At 37.8% G+C, this 14792-nt stretch overlaps 1 protein-coding gene across 1 annotated transcript in view; it reads right to left on the bottom strand.

The window, feature by feature from the left end:
• Nucleotides 1-862: 862 nt before the first annotated feature.
• The window catches only part of rad18 (RAD18 E3 ubiquitin protein ligase), a 41005-nt gene continuing 27075 nt past the window's right edge, over nucleotides 863-14792 (bottom strand). Inside the window, exon 12 of the mRNA XM_057338486.1 lies at nucleotides 863-1804. Within this exon, the coding sequence (XP_057194469.1) occupies nucleotides 1723-1804 (82 nt within the window). The 3' untranslated portion in view covers nucleotides 863-1722. The remainder of the gene's footprint in view (nucleotides 1805-14792) is intronic.

Raw genomic sequence — 14792 nt, forward strand, 5'->3', positions numbered from 1 at the left:
TCTGTTAATATGTATATTCTACTATATACTACCCTGTACAAAATGTCTCTTATATGTTATTATCCCACATTTTCTGTAAAATAGTCTTTATTTTACAGTATATATGCATATTTTAGAATCTTTTAGACTGTAAATCTTATTATTTTGTATTGTCATTGTGTTGAATGTCTGTACTAGAAGCTTCCAACACCAAAGAGAATTCCTTGTGTGTGCAAGCACACTTGGCAATAAAGCTCTTCTGATTCTGATTTTATTATTCAAAATGTGTATTGGTCAAAATTAGACCATTTTTCTTTTTTAAAGATAGCATTTTTTTTAACTGGACTGAAAGTAACAGGACTGAGTTTCTTGCATAGAATTAACAAATACATGAAATATAGCCTCATGGCGAACATGCAAGTAACATGACATTTGCTAAAAAAATTTTTTTTAAATAAACAAACTTGCAAGAAATAATATAGGTAACAGGACTGAACCTTTAGATTAAAACACTTTGTCATAGCTAAAGTATTATGAAAGAAACAGAGAAGAAAATTAGAAAATTAACTATTGTTGGCCTTCAGAAGACCAAGATGATGAAACTTTCAGCTCTAAATGTGTCTTGTGGAATGTTCTAATGTTTTCAGAGGTGAGGATGTTTTATGTTAACAGGACTGAAAAAAAATCTGGGTACGCGACTACAAGTTATTTATCTAAAATATAGATTTTTTTACAATTTTTTTTAAGCATAAATTGGTTATGGATCACGCACCCTAAGGTTGCTGAAGGATTTAACCATTATATTTCATGGTAAGATATAGTGATAAAGAGGGGGGACACATAACATGATATTTTTCAATGTTTTATGTTGTTTTTATTCATGTTTTCGATTTTACACTTAATATGCAGTTTAATATGCAGGACACTTTGTTTAAAAATACAATTTATTTTAAAGGTGATATTTATGCATATTTATACATTTCCTGGACAGAAATGTCACTGATTTGATGGAATAGACCCCCTTTGCTTTTTATTCAAATATATTATTACATATATATTAAAAATGTTGCATTAATGTTGCATATATGTACTTGGGAGTGTAAGCTTGGCAAAAATTACACAACACACGTGCAAAGCTTAATGTGTCAAGGACCAGAAAAATGGCTACAAAATAAACCTACACGAAAAGATCAGCAAATATTAAACAATGAAATTTTATTCACGTTATGGTTTATTTCTTGCAAGTTTTTACCTATACATTTTTGGATATTTGAATAATAAAGTTGTCCAATAAATACCTTTAAAAGTGTAAAAAAGTACCACACATCTCATATTTTGAAAGTTTAATCGAACCTGAAAGGGCAATTAAAGTAAATATAGTACAAATATGCCCACCTGGACGTCACTTTGGGCCACTACTGTATATGCACATTTTAGCATGTTTGTTCTTGGATAAACCTCAAAAAGCTTACACATGAGAAAACCCCCTACCATTGACTACTATTGGGGAGTTCAAAAAAACACTGTGGCAAGATGTATGCTTTAACAACATGTTGACTACACAGCACTTGTTTTTTCCTTTTTTTATTTGAGAAAACTGATGGAATAAAACATTGAAAATAAAACTACTATATACATTGTGTGTAACAAATGGCATTCAGTCTGATACCTAGACAACACATTTAGCTTGGACAATATTTGAAACCAATACTGTTACATAACATAGTAAAGCGTTGTCTCTCGTCAGGGTCCCGGTGGGAGTGAAGATCTCTTTCTGTAAGCAGCTGTTCTGGACTTCTGTGGGATTAAATCGCTTTCCACACCTCTAAAGAGAGAAAAATGCACATGGTTGATATGGGCCCATCTGGCACTACAATAAGAAACAAATAAGCAAAGCAGATGTTACAAAAAAACCATGAGGTACTGAAACGCAAGCTTAATGCTCCCTAAACACCACATTGTGAATGCAGGTAATGTTTGCCTGCTGAGTTTCAAACATCCCACTCGTTTGAAGTGCTGTGCTAATTTGTGCAGTTTGCATATACATTTACATTTTAAAATGATCCAGCTCAACTAATATAACTTCTGTTCAGATACGTTAGTTTGACCTGAAACAGAGTTGAGTGCAACATCCACACAACAATGTTAATATTCCTCTGAAACCAGTCAGACGTGACACTTTCCTCCTCAGGACTGCTCTACTGCTTACATCTCTGAGGGCACAGAAACAAAGAGGTGTTACACGGTTTGGCTAAGGAAAATAACTTTCCAGAAATAATTAACACAGCAGGTAAGCTGTTTTTGGGTCAACGAGCTGTTGAAACAATTCAACATCTCAGAGCGACTCAAAGTATGACAAAAAGGCTAGAAGTGGAAAGAGCGAATGTGACCTCAACACTAACCGATGACTGAAGGCAGCTGCCTTGTGGTCTAATTGCCATAAAGCTGCTTGTAACCCCGCTCACACATCAGACGAATGCCTTTCAAGTTCAATTTAACCGTATGACCGCAGTGTGTAAGCACTGTAGTAATTCCACTGCTTTTCATGTATTCAGAACATGTTTTAATCATTTAGCAGGGTTTGCCTGCATTTCCTTTTAGATAAGTCTGCGCAACGTCTCAGTTATTGGAAATTGGGTTTTTGTGCTCGTCTTTTATAATTCTCCACCTTTTATTACTTTTCACCAGATTACATGAGATGAACTCTAAAATTAAAATTCGGAAATTAATTACTGGCAACGCTCAAAAATCTCTCTTTTCAAATTCTCCTTTTCAGTCGTATCACAGAATGAAGAAATTTTGAGTAGCAGTTCAGTAAAAAGAGGAGGAAATTTAATACATCAAATAGTGTTTCGTGTATTCTGAAAAATAATTCGAACAAAGGAAAATGTATTAAACAAACTGAAAGGGCACAAGCGCAGCCATTTAAATGGTCATTGTTAAATAACTATTAATCTCTATAAGCCTTTACAAAATAAAAGATGCATGCAATTTCACATTTATATTCATGCATTTGGCAGATGGTTTTGTCCAAAACATTTTAGCAGTACTGAGCATTCAAGCCTTTTTAACAGAGCATACAACATTTTATCAATACATGTCTTCACTGGGTATCAAACGCATGTCCTTGCCAATAGTGCGCATTGACTGATCAGGTGATAACGTCCCACATAAAATGTAAAAAGAAACAAAATACAAGGATACATTAAAATGGTATAAATATGAAATCCACCATCATAAGATGACTGAATCTAAACTGTTGGACTTGCTAATACTGCAAACATTCTCATTCTCACAGACTCTGGATTGCTAGCAGGACATTTCCAATCGTTGTTTAAACATCCAGGAAACCAGATATATTCCAGATCAGCCCTTAACAAACAGAACCAATCGATTCGCCTCAGATGAATTGGAGGAGCTTTGAGATGGTTTCGCAACTTGAACGTAAGCCAATGCGTTTCAAGGACCTTTACTGTCAAAAGGAACCGTTCGTTCCTGAAGCATTGGTAGAGCATGGCAATGACAATGCCAAGACAAGTTTGCTTCAAGAGAACACACATAATGATAGAATGTGTACTGAATGTGCATACATAAATGCTTTGGTTCCTGGATTTTTGGAAGGAGATGCTCAGTCGTGGATGGCAAAGAAAATCATGGTGTTTCATGTGTCTCGAATAATAAAAATGTTCACACTATCGGCTGTTGGTCGATAGTTTAAAAACAGCCGATGATAAGGACCGATGTATCCTGTCAAAAAAGGACAGGAAAATGCAATGAATTTGTGCTCTGTATATGGGAAGTGTTAGGAAACATCTCCAGTTTGATGTTCAATATTAATAGTCATTATATGAATGAATATCATTCAGAAAGTTAAGAAATATAAATTTAATCTTCACAGTCAATATCGTTATCAGCAGATGTCACTAATAATCGGCTATATCGGTATCGGTGGAGAAATTTAGTATCGGTGCATCTCTAGTCTCTATAAAGCAAATTCTGAAGTACAAGTCTGTAACTGGTTGATTAAAAAAACAAAGCACAACGGACCTAAATTGAGAAAGGGATCAAAGCCATATATAGACCACTCCACAAGATGTAAACACTGGTCCAGAGGCACTTTCTGCAATGCTGCAAACATTTTATGAGCTAAAGATTTTGTAAAGGACTAAAAGAGGCTTGCTACATGCGGCAAAAAAGGGAATCCCTGGGGATGTAAACACTGGTCCAGAGGCACTTTCGGTTTCATTTGTATTTATTTTATTTTTAAATCTACATAATTAAATCATATATATATGTTTTACATTTTGATTTGGTTACAAATGTTTTATTGGTTTTATTTTGTTCAAACGTTTGTGTAGTGTTGAAAAACTGAAACAGGAAGTTCTTCTGGACCAGCGTTGAACCGGCATTATTTACATCATCTGAAGTGGTCTATACCAAATAGACCAAAATACCAGAATACACCTGAGGTGGGCTGTTTTTAATTTGGCAAACACTTTTTCTCAAACACATTGAGCTGGTAACTGTGACAAAAGACCTGCACACTTAACTACCACCAAAGAATGATGCACACATAGGATACTTCACACTGACAAATTGCACCAAATACTGAGATAAGACCAACCAGAGCGTGAGGTGAGAAAGTTATGGATGGGTGAGAATGATGTAGTCTCTCTCCTGTGGTGTAGGAGGATTTCTAGATGTCTTCTGAAAGAAACCGTTTGAAAGATTCCAAGTTCCAGGCGAGCCGGCACTGCAAACACCCCACAGCTGTATACGGAGTCATTTACAATTCAGATGAAGAGGGGCTGTTAAATATTAACCCTTCAATAGTCAAACGACAAATAGTTCTAAGATCGACCTCATAGACTAACAATTTCAGCTATGGAAGAAGTCTAAATTAGTTTTTTCCCTCTGACTCTAAGCTTACGGTATTGGATGAGTTAATGGTATTACATCCACTGGGTGGTATAGTGGCATCAATGAAAAAGTTGGAAGACCATGCACAAACTTGGAACTGATGCTACTCTAACACAAACATACCAATGTCTTCAATGCTTCATGCCCATCTGTTCAGTCTCTGCAAATAAATTCATTGTATAATAATTAAGAAGCTGAAGGCCTGCAGATAAGCCCTCAAGGAGCCAGAAGAAATATTTCATCCCTATGCTTAATGAGAAAACAGAAGTCTGTCTTTTTCAATCCTGCTCATGAATCACTTAAAGCGTTTGACAAACAGTGAGTGACATCGAGCGCTGGAAAAGCAGCCAGTTCAAAAGGAAACGAACGGCATCGTCTGAGACACAAAGGTTTCACCAAAGAGAGATTGAATGGAGGGATTTTAATGTTTCATAAAAAATAATGACGAGGGCGTTCAGAGGCTGACGTGTTCTGGAAGCACACAAAAATGTTTAACATTCCCGTGTCAGAACACAGGCTTAAGGCGCAGCTATAAGATGTAAAGTTTGGCTTCAAAGAGAAAATTGAAACAGCTGAGACCTTTATGCCTTTTATTTCGGCTTCAAAGTTTTAGCATCTTAAATGCTGAAGAAATGTTCTTTGGTATAAGATCAAAGTACAGATAATGATTTCTGAATTATTATGCAATATGCAATATGTGACCCTGGATCATAAAACCAGTCTTAAGTAGCACGGGAACATTCTTAGTAAAAGACAAAAATACATTGTGTGGGTCAAAATGATCGATTTTTTTATGCCAAAAATCATTAGGATATTAAGTAAAGATCATGTTCCATGAAGATATTTTGTAAATTTCCTACCTTAAATATATAAAAACTTTATTTTTGTGAGTGGATGGTCTGCCAGTGCCCTTGATTAACAACTTCAAAGGCAATTTTTTTATTTTTTTTGCGCTCTCAGATTCCAGAGTTTTAAACGGTTGTATCTCAGCCAGATATCGTCCTATTCTAACAACTCTTATATCTATAGAAAGTTTATTTATTCAGCTTTCAGATTATCTAAAAATCTCAATATCGAAAAAATTGACCCATAAGACTGGTTTTGTTGTCCAGGGTCACATATGTCAAATAGCTTCGGAGGACTGTTGACAACAACATACATGTCTTATAATATTAACAGTTCACACAATACAAGCTTAAATGGACTTAAAAAGATTTCTGACAAGCTGCATCTGAGGTATCCCATGCTCCCTTTCAGTCGGGGTACAGAATGGGGTTTGATCTTGAGAACCTATCATCTCCGAGAGGAATTAAAAAAAGCCAACTTGGCGAATGGCACGCTCACGACAGTCTCCGCCCTGTGCATATGGGTATAAAAGGAGATGGCGGCGCCCATTCATTCATCTTTTTGTTCTTCGGAACCTGCATGACTGGATGTCAGGCAACTATTCTCTTTGAGAAAACTACTACACTGCTGGACTTAAGATGCGTGCAGTGGAACTCCCCCTTTGTTCGAGCGGACTTCCCCTGGGCGTTTTGGCAGCAAGCTACAGAGCATCTAAAAGTGCAAATTTCTCACAGTTGCGGGCATATCTCGCAGCTGTGTTCTTGGGTGTGACAGACCCATCCCCGAGTCCGACGGAGGTGTTTCGGTCACGGCTGGCTACGTTCTCTTTGAATGCTGCAGCAACCACGTCTGCTTCTCGAGCGAGTTCGATGCTTCGGTGAGGACGAACGCTTTGGCTAGCAGCGGAGGTGATTTGGGGGTTCCCACGGATGTCGCTCCGTCAGCCTCGGCTTCGCGAACCATCCATGCCCCAGCATGCTCACCTGACGTCCCCGATGGGCGGCGGTGAACCGTCCCATAGCTGGCAGACTCGACAGAAGGATGAGGTCAAAAACTTTTTCAGAGGCTCCTGGGGCATATGGCATCCTCGGCAGGAATATCCCGCTCGGGTTTATGCAAATGCGACCGTTTAAGCACTGGCTTCAGAGTCGCGTTCCTTGGAGGACGTGGCACACTGGCACCAGGCGTATTATTATTACGCTGCAGTGCCTTCGCACACTCACCCCTTGGTCAGACTTGACCTTCCTTTGAGCTGGGGTTCCGCTCGGGCAGGTCTTGAGGCGTGACGACAGTTGCCTCCCTGCACGAATGATGTGCCGTGTGCAACAGGCATGCAGTGTCGGGGCACTGGAGGGGCCCCCCTCTGCGATGGCACATCAACTGCCTAGAGTTGCGGGCTGTCCTTGGCACTGAGGATGTTTAACCTCTCGTCCAGGACAGACACATGCTGGTCCTGTCGGACAGCACTACTGCCGTGGCGTACATCTATCATCAAGCGGCATACGCTCACGACAGAGGTCACAACTCGCCCGTCGCCTCCTCCTCTGGAGTCAGCAGGTGATGAAATCCCTGCGAGCCACCTTCATCCCTGTCAACCTGAACCAGACAGCCACTGCGCTTTCTCGTCAAGGGACGCTCCGCGGAGAGTGGCGACTCCATTCCCATGGAGTCCGGCTCATATGGGAGTGGTTCGGCCAGGCGCAGGTGGACCTGTTGCCTCCCTGGACTCCACCCATTGCCCGCTTTGGTACTCCCTGCACGAGGGTTCCCTCGACATGGATGCCTTGGCCTACAGCTGGCCGCGGGACAAGCGGGACCTACCACTAGATGGCAGTCTGACGGAGCGACGCAGACTGCCATCTAGTGGCAGGCCGTAGTTTATGCACGGTTGTGCGTGGATCTGAAGTTGTTTGTGTGTGGATTGTCCAATGCAAAACCACGTAAAGAGCGTCTCAAAATCAAAATGCACAGAACAGGATGAATGGATGCGCGCTGCAGGATACACAAATGCACAACTTCTCATTGGTATGCGCAAAAAGATTATACATGAACACAAAATAAAACATTGTATTCACAAATCTGTCTCTATTTGTACAAATCGCCTCATGTTTATTACAATTTAAATTTCACAGATTCAAACCATACGGCATTTATTTGTGAATAGTAAAATACAAGTGTAACTTGTATCACGTTCACGGATGACTGTGCATGCATTTGTTAATCATTTTGAGATGAAATTCATCCCATATTGTACAACATAAATAATTTTTAACTATTCGCCTTCATTTAAATTATACTCAAATCTAATTTGCGTCAAACCACAAACCCAAACCAAAGATTTACCAATGATTACATATGAAAAATGGCAATATTGTAAACTGCCTCATTTAACTGAAAATAGGTCAAACATCATGTTTAGAAGAACTGAGAGCCATTGCGCTACAATACAACTTACTAACAGCATCTCTCAGCATACCTACTGAATGTGGCTAGAAGACGTTAAAGTACCAGGACTGAGGTCTGTATTTAAAGCTAAACTCTGATAAATTGATATTCCAGTACCATTCACAAGGATTAACACATCTACATCTTAAGACACTAGCTTCAACATTAAGAGCCTCAGTAGCTTCTGCAAGACACTTATCTCATCTTGACAACAGGAGTCCTGGGATGCTAGCCCAAACTTAATTTCTGACTGACACTATATCCCACAACTAGTTTTCCACAGTAGCTCCACAAAACCTTTTTGTGGATTTTAGGGGGAATCCTCAAGCCAGGCTTGAGAGGAACATGTCTATGTTGCCTCTAGTAGGAAAGAGACAGAGTGAAAACAGCTACTGCCAGGGACTCTGCGCCACCAGTGAGTGGCTCGTGGTGGGGGGCAATGCTTAATCAAAGACGAGAGATGAAGACACACTGGGAGAAAGCCTTACGCTCTCCAGATGTGCTGGAAAGAGAGGGATACAAAGGCCGAGTACTTCTTAGACTCGTGGCATCGTTCAATGACGAATGCAAGGATGTTTGAGGATCAAAGAGCTGTCAAGAAGTGAACCGCATATTGAATATTCATAGAAAAGTAACATGGAAAAATCTGAGTGGGGTGAATGAAGTAAGGTGTCTGGAATCATTGGCATATTGGCTATAACATGAAAGAAGCCAATGAAACAAACCAAGTTGATTAACTGTGTGAAGTTGTATAATCCCGGTTTTACTATGCAAAATAAATACTTGTCAAAACCCAATGAGATCTGTACAAAATGTAATGTCATTTAATGTTGGCCTGTTCAATGTAACTTCAATTCAATCTGTGTTTAATGAAAATTATTTATTGATGCAGCAATAAACTAGCTAGTATACAGTACATTAATGCATGTGTTTCTGAACTTTGCTCATTTAAAAAATGATAAAATCAGTGACCCATTTATTATGACAAAAGTAAGAAATTGGTGATAAAGTAAAAAATATCAGAACTGTTTTGTTAAAATTGGCATCAGCCCCCAAAATCCTGGAATTGAAGGGAAGGCTGGGGGATCCAGGATCCCCCTAAGACATTAGGGACCCCCTGAAAGAGGCAAAACATAGGACATAGGAGGTCCCTCAGATATTTTTTTCAATAATAATAATTAAAAAACTAAAATTTGTGCAGATAAGACACAGTAAATATTGTAAATGAAATATTTACAATAATTAAGTCTATTATGACTTTTTTAGGTGACTATCATGTTTCAAGTGCTTGATATTGTTTACTGCTTGTTTAGCGCTTCTCTTAAGGCAAAAAATGGCCACTTGGACAGTTTTACACTTATTTTGGGGGGGGGATTTTTTGTCTCTTTCTCCCTCTTTCTTTGTACTGCATTTATCCAATACTATGGTGTGACAAACTCAGAACACATATTTAATATGGTTGTTCTTATATTATCTCCATTCCAATCAGTTACTGGTGAGTGGAGTTTGTGTAAATAGCCTCTGCTCAAGGTGGGTTATTTGCACTGAATGGAAATAGACATTCAGATAATATATTCATAATTGTTTTACATAATTTTTTTAGGATAAGTTTTAGGATTTTTGGTCCTGCTAAAAAATAAACACCTGTGACAGGTTGATGGTTGACAGGGTGTTGCTATGAGTTTTTAACACTCACTAGGGTGGTTTGAGTGGTTGCTAGGGCAAAGCTTACTGGACCAATACAAAAGAGCACACAAACAAGCTGAGATATGGTTCAGATCCATCAGAAATTAGATTTTATTAACCATTTGGCTTGAATTTTTCGTTCATATGATCAATTTCCCACAAATGCAAGCAGGACGTTTTGTGATATTTACGCTACCTAACTTCATCACAAGTGACATTTCTAGTATGCAGCGATCTCAAGGGACTAAACATTGAGATTTAAGTAAAGACTGTCAAAAACGCACCAGCACAATCCAACAGACACGCTCAAAAATCCTCTAAAGGCTCAGGCTCATTTGCACATGTTCACAGATACAAACAGAACGGAGATATTGTAATTCTGCAGGCGTGGGCAGGATAGAGGACACCAGCAATGATAACTCAACTCCACTGTGTGCGAGAGAAGCAAGGTCTTGACATTGCCATACCGGGTGCTCTGGACCCGGCTTTGCTTGAGAAATGATGATACAACCGGTCACTGCTGATGAAAAGCAAGGAGGACAATAAGCCCGCCGACCACCATGTAGGAAGTACGGAAATTGTAAAGCAGAGGGCAGAGAAGGACAGGGGAGAGCGGTGACACGGGAGGAATTGGTTTCACAGGAGGAAGTGGGAAATGAGAAAAGAAAAAAACATGATAATGCTACATTTCAGAAAATAATTAAAAAGACTTCCACGCAGTCAACGTTTCTGGCATCAAGTGGAGCTTGCAATCATGAGGACAAGAAAATAACTAGAATCTAAACAAAGCTAGACAGTATTAGGATGCGAAACTTGATGTGGTGGGTGCCGAATTAATAATTAAGATTTTGTGTGCCACTCACATCCATTCATACACATGTAAATGTAAGACAGCACTTGAACAAAGCGTGCAAGGAATGCGTGTCCTCTGCTGCATTGTAATGTTTATGTTTGGTGAATCTATATAGCAAGAACACAAAAAACAAGCAGAAGATGCAAACCTCATATGCACAAAATAAACATGCAACGGACAAATCAAACATAATTTTCATTTTAGCAGTTTTAATCAATACAAGACGGCTTTTCTTAAACTGCTGTCTTGTGCTCTTCCTAATAACAGAGGAAATTTAGGGTCCAGTTCATAATTGATATTCAAGGCAAAACAAAATTGCAGTCTATTTTTTCAAACTGAATATTGAACAGGTTATCAGTGCATCTTAAAAACACCCAATGTAATTTACTAACTGAATGATTTCTTTTGCATTTCAGTAAAATACTGGCATAAAATATCACACGGGACATAAAATACTGAACTAACTTCTGTTAATATACGATTATAAGAACAAATCAATCTGATTTCAGAACATTTTAAGTAACCAAAAACACTCATGTCACATGTAATATCTGATCTGAATTTGCAGGGCTCATCCAAAAAACATAAAAAAACACAAGTGCAGATCATCACATGAATAGACAAAGGACATTACTGGTACAGATGATAAATTAGGTCCATATCATTTTTTGTTTACCGACATTTGTTTTAATTTTTCTAAGTTCTGCGTTTAATTTTTTTTTGTTTACTTTTTTTAATATATTTTAATATATGTACTGTATGTATATATATTTGTCCACATAAAAATACTGTAGTATACTATAGAATTTAATATAGTAAACCGCAGTTAAAGTCCTAGATATTATAGTGTTTTTAACCTTACTATAGCATACTACAGTTGATCAATTTACTACAATTGTACTACAGATGTCTATAGCAAATACTGACAAACACCTGACAAACTGTATCGCGTGCTAGACTGGTAAATTTATTCTTCGCACAGACCAATTTTTTCGTAGCACGTGCGACATATATGTATACTTATCACCACTTCAAAATAAAAAACATAACTTTATTGCAAACATACACAACAGTAAAAATGAAATGGGATAAAAATTTGATCAAGACAGCAGTCAGCAGATAAGGTTAAAAAAACACTCAAACGGCAAACGCGTTTATATGCGTTTGTCATAAGAAGTCTTAATAATATTGTACTCGTCAGGAAGCCATGACACACGGCCAACCTCACGTATGTGTCAACATACTGAGATCTAAAGCCACAAGGATTGGAATATTGCTTTCAGTAAGCAAACATCTCACGAATGCATCACCGTGGCAGAAGAGTTGCTAAGCCGTAAATCCCAAAAAGGTTTGTAACATCTAATGACAGTACACTCGATAGACTTGATGATTTAGTGAAGTTACTGAATGAAGTCATCCAGGTAGTGTAAAAAAAGGGGTTATATCATGAGAAATTGTATTCTTGGTCTTTAAAAATGAGCTTAATTTTATGATGGAATATAAAAACAGGAAGGAGTGTTGGAGGCGTACATGGAATAAAATGTAGAATAATATAAGAACGCTTTACATTTCAAATAAAAATTTCAAATATTTTCAAATATTTGTAAGCAATACCACTTATTTTAGAAGACATGGATGTTTAGTCTTTTAGGTACAAAAAAATTGCATAAAAATAGACAGAAAACAAAAAAAAACATGAAAACTGCCGAGTTACCAAGTGGAGATTTTAATCAGTAAATAAATTGTAAAATATGATTCTCTTATGACCACACAATTCCCAATCAGAAAAAATAAAGCATACAATTTTATACAATTCCAGATACAAACTTCCTCTATAACCTAAAGACCACAGAAATGGTAAACTGGCATTTTCCTGCCGATTCACATGATAAAAACACAGATCCCGCCACCACTAAACTTCAAGAGAGTGAAACTTCAAAACAACATCCTACCTCCAGCATTCTGATTCTCTGGTTCTACAGCGGTTGCCTCACCTCAATGTCACGGTTCAACAAAACCACTAAAATGACTTGGGATGAATAATCAGCAAAAAGGCAGATGAAATAAACCTATGAAGCTGACATTTCAAAGTTTCTTTAAGACTTGATTTTATCTTTTGGCTGTTTTAAGATAACGTTATCCTTTGATAAAAGGACTGATATAAATCTCAAAATAAATCTCTCGCAAAGCGTAATGATCCCACATAATTCTCTAGAACAATCCGGCTGAAAATGATGAGGCCCTAACTGCAGCCCCTATAATAATATTGCACGCAGCTGTTATGATATACCATCTAGAAACTAAAGATATATAATATGTCAGTGATCCTAAATCGGTAGGCTGTTCTACTCACTCCGGGACCAACCCAAATAAACATGGATGTATAAATAAAGTAGTCTCTGCCTTCTCACAACACATTAACCTTTAAACACAGCTGATATACAGTCTGCAAACCTGCCACAAATCAAAGGCAAGAAAGCAGAGCATCAGAGCACGTGCACTGATTTGCATTGGAACATGACTGCCAGAGATGGTCTGTAGCTTTATCTCGTGCACACGGGCTGTTATTTCTGTTGGCTAGCATAAAAAAGATTTATGAGCGCCACCACATATCAACCTATTTTATTTATCAAAGACAGCCTTGTGTTTATTCCGCTTCCATTAGGCCGGCTCAAAAAGTTCAAGGAAAGACTACAAAACAAGTACATCTAAATTGAAAGAACATTTGTAACATTAAAGGCTCAGAAAGTATAAAGTAAAGAGAGTTGATAACACTAATCCTGTTTCTTACATTAAAGGTCAATTACTCCAGAAATTAATTTCACTTATTTCGCATTTTGCAAAAACAAAGGAAAATTTGCACTTACCTGCCTGTAACTGTGTGCCTGCCTTTGAAACACTTATAGACTTTCATTGTCAGTTTTTTACTCTGTAAAACTCATCCTTTTGAGGTGGGATTACTGTACTATTTCACACTTTAAACATCGTTTTAGGGCTCTAAGTTACTGAACTGAGGGATGAGTTACATTTTTTAAATAAGTAACTGTATTTTCCCACAAAACTTCAGCTAGTGCTTCCTACCAAGGAAGAACTTTTCCATAAATAAACACTGAGTACATACACTCTATAATAGCCTCGTCACAACTTAATTTACATTTTCACGGCATGAATTTGATGAATCAGGATGCATAGCGCAAATGAATATATCGTGTACGATACACAATCAGTGCGTGGTTGGCAATAGCTATTTTAATAAGCACACGCAAACTAATCCCTCAAATATAAATAGTTCATTATCCAGAGTCAAGTGCTCAGCATTTTCACAGCCCAACACCTCAGCCTGTAACAGATCAGATCTTATTTCTGATTCGTGTCCTTACTGCCAACATTGGTGACTTAATCCATCACTAAAATTCCCCTAAACTTTTAACTTTTGACTTCATTTTCCTGACTAACCTTCACAACAACACCTTCCAACACTGCCGAGACCATCAACCGAGCATCTCGGACTAACCTTATTAGGTGTGCGCTAAGGGTACAGATTGATCTGGTCAGCCAATTGAAATGGGTTTCTCGTTATCACTCACCTTGCTAAACAATCCACCTACTTATAAATGACAAACCGTTTACCATCTGCCACTGTCTTACAAATTAATAAAACAAGTCAAACAAATTATAGTGCCCTTGAGCCAAGCAGGACAGTCCACACGCATGCTGTAACACCCTACGGACATCATGACATTGAGAAAATCAAGGAGAAAAAACAAAGACCCTCTATATATGGACAATTTAAAATTGTGAAATTAATCTACATATATAATGGTAATAAACAATGTGCTCACACAAAGAATAAAGCACTGGGGGATGTTGGAGTGTGTAAACTATTTATTTTTTCCAAGACTGCATCATTACAACTCAATTTCAATGTGTCCCTTTACAAATGTTGATTTTTATATTTGAATGGTTGACTTTATGGAATGGTTGACTTTATGGTCAAGTTCATTGACTGAGTCAAGCATTATTATGAAATACAAAACAAAGCAAACAATCTCAAATCTGACAC

This window comes from Triplophysa rosa, linkage group LG7, assembly GCF_024868665.1.
Source record: "Triplophysa rosa linkage group LG7, Trosa_1v2, whole genome shotgun sequence".
Taxonomy (NCBI): Eukaryota; Metazoa; Chordata; class Actinopteri; order Cypriniformes; family Nemacheilidae; genus Triplophysa; species Triplophysa rosa.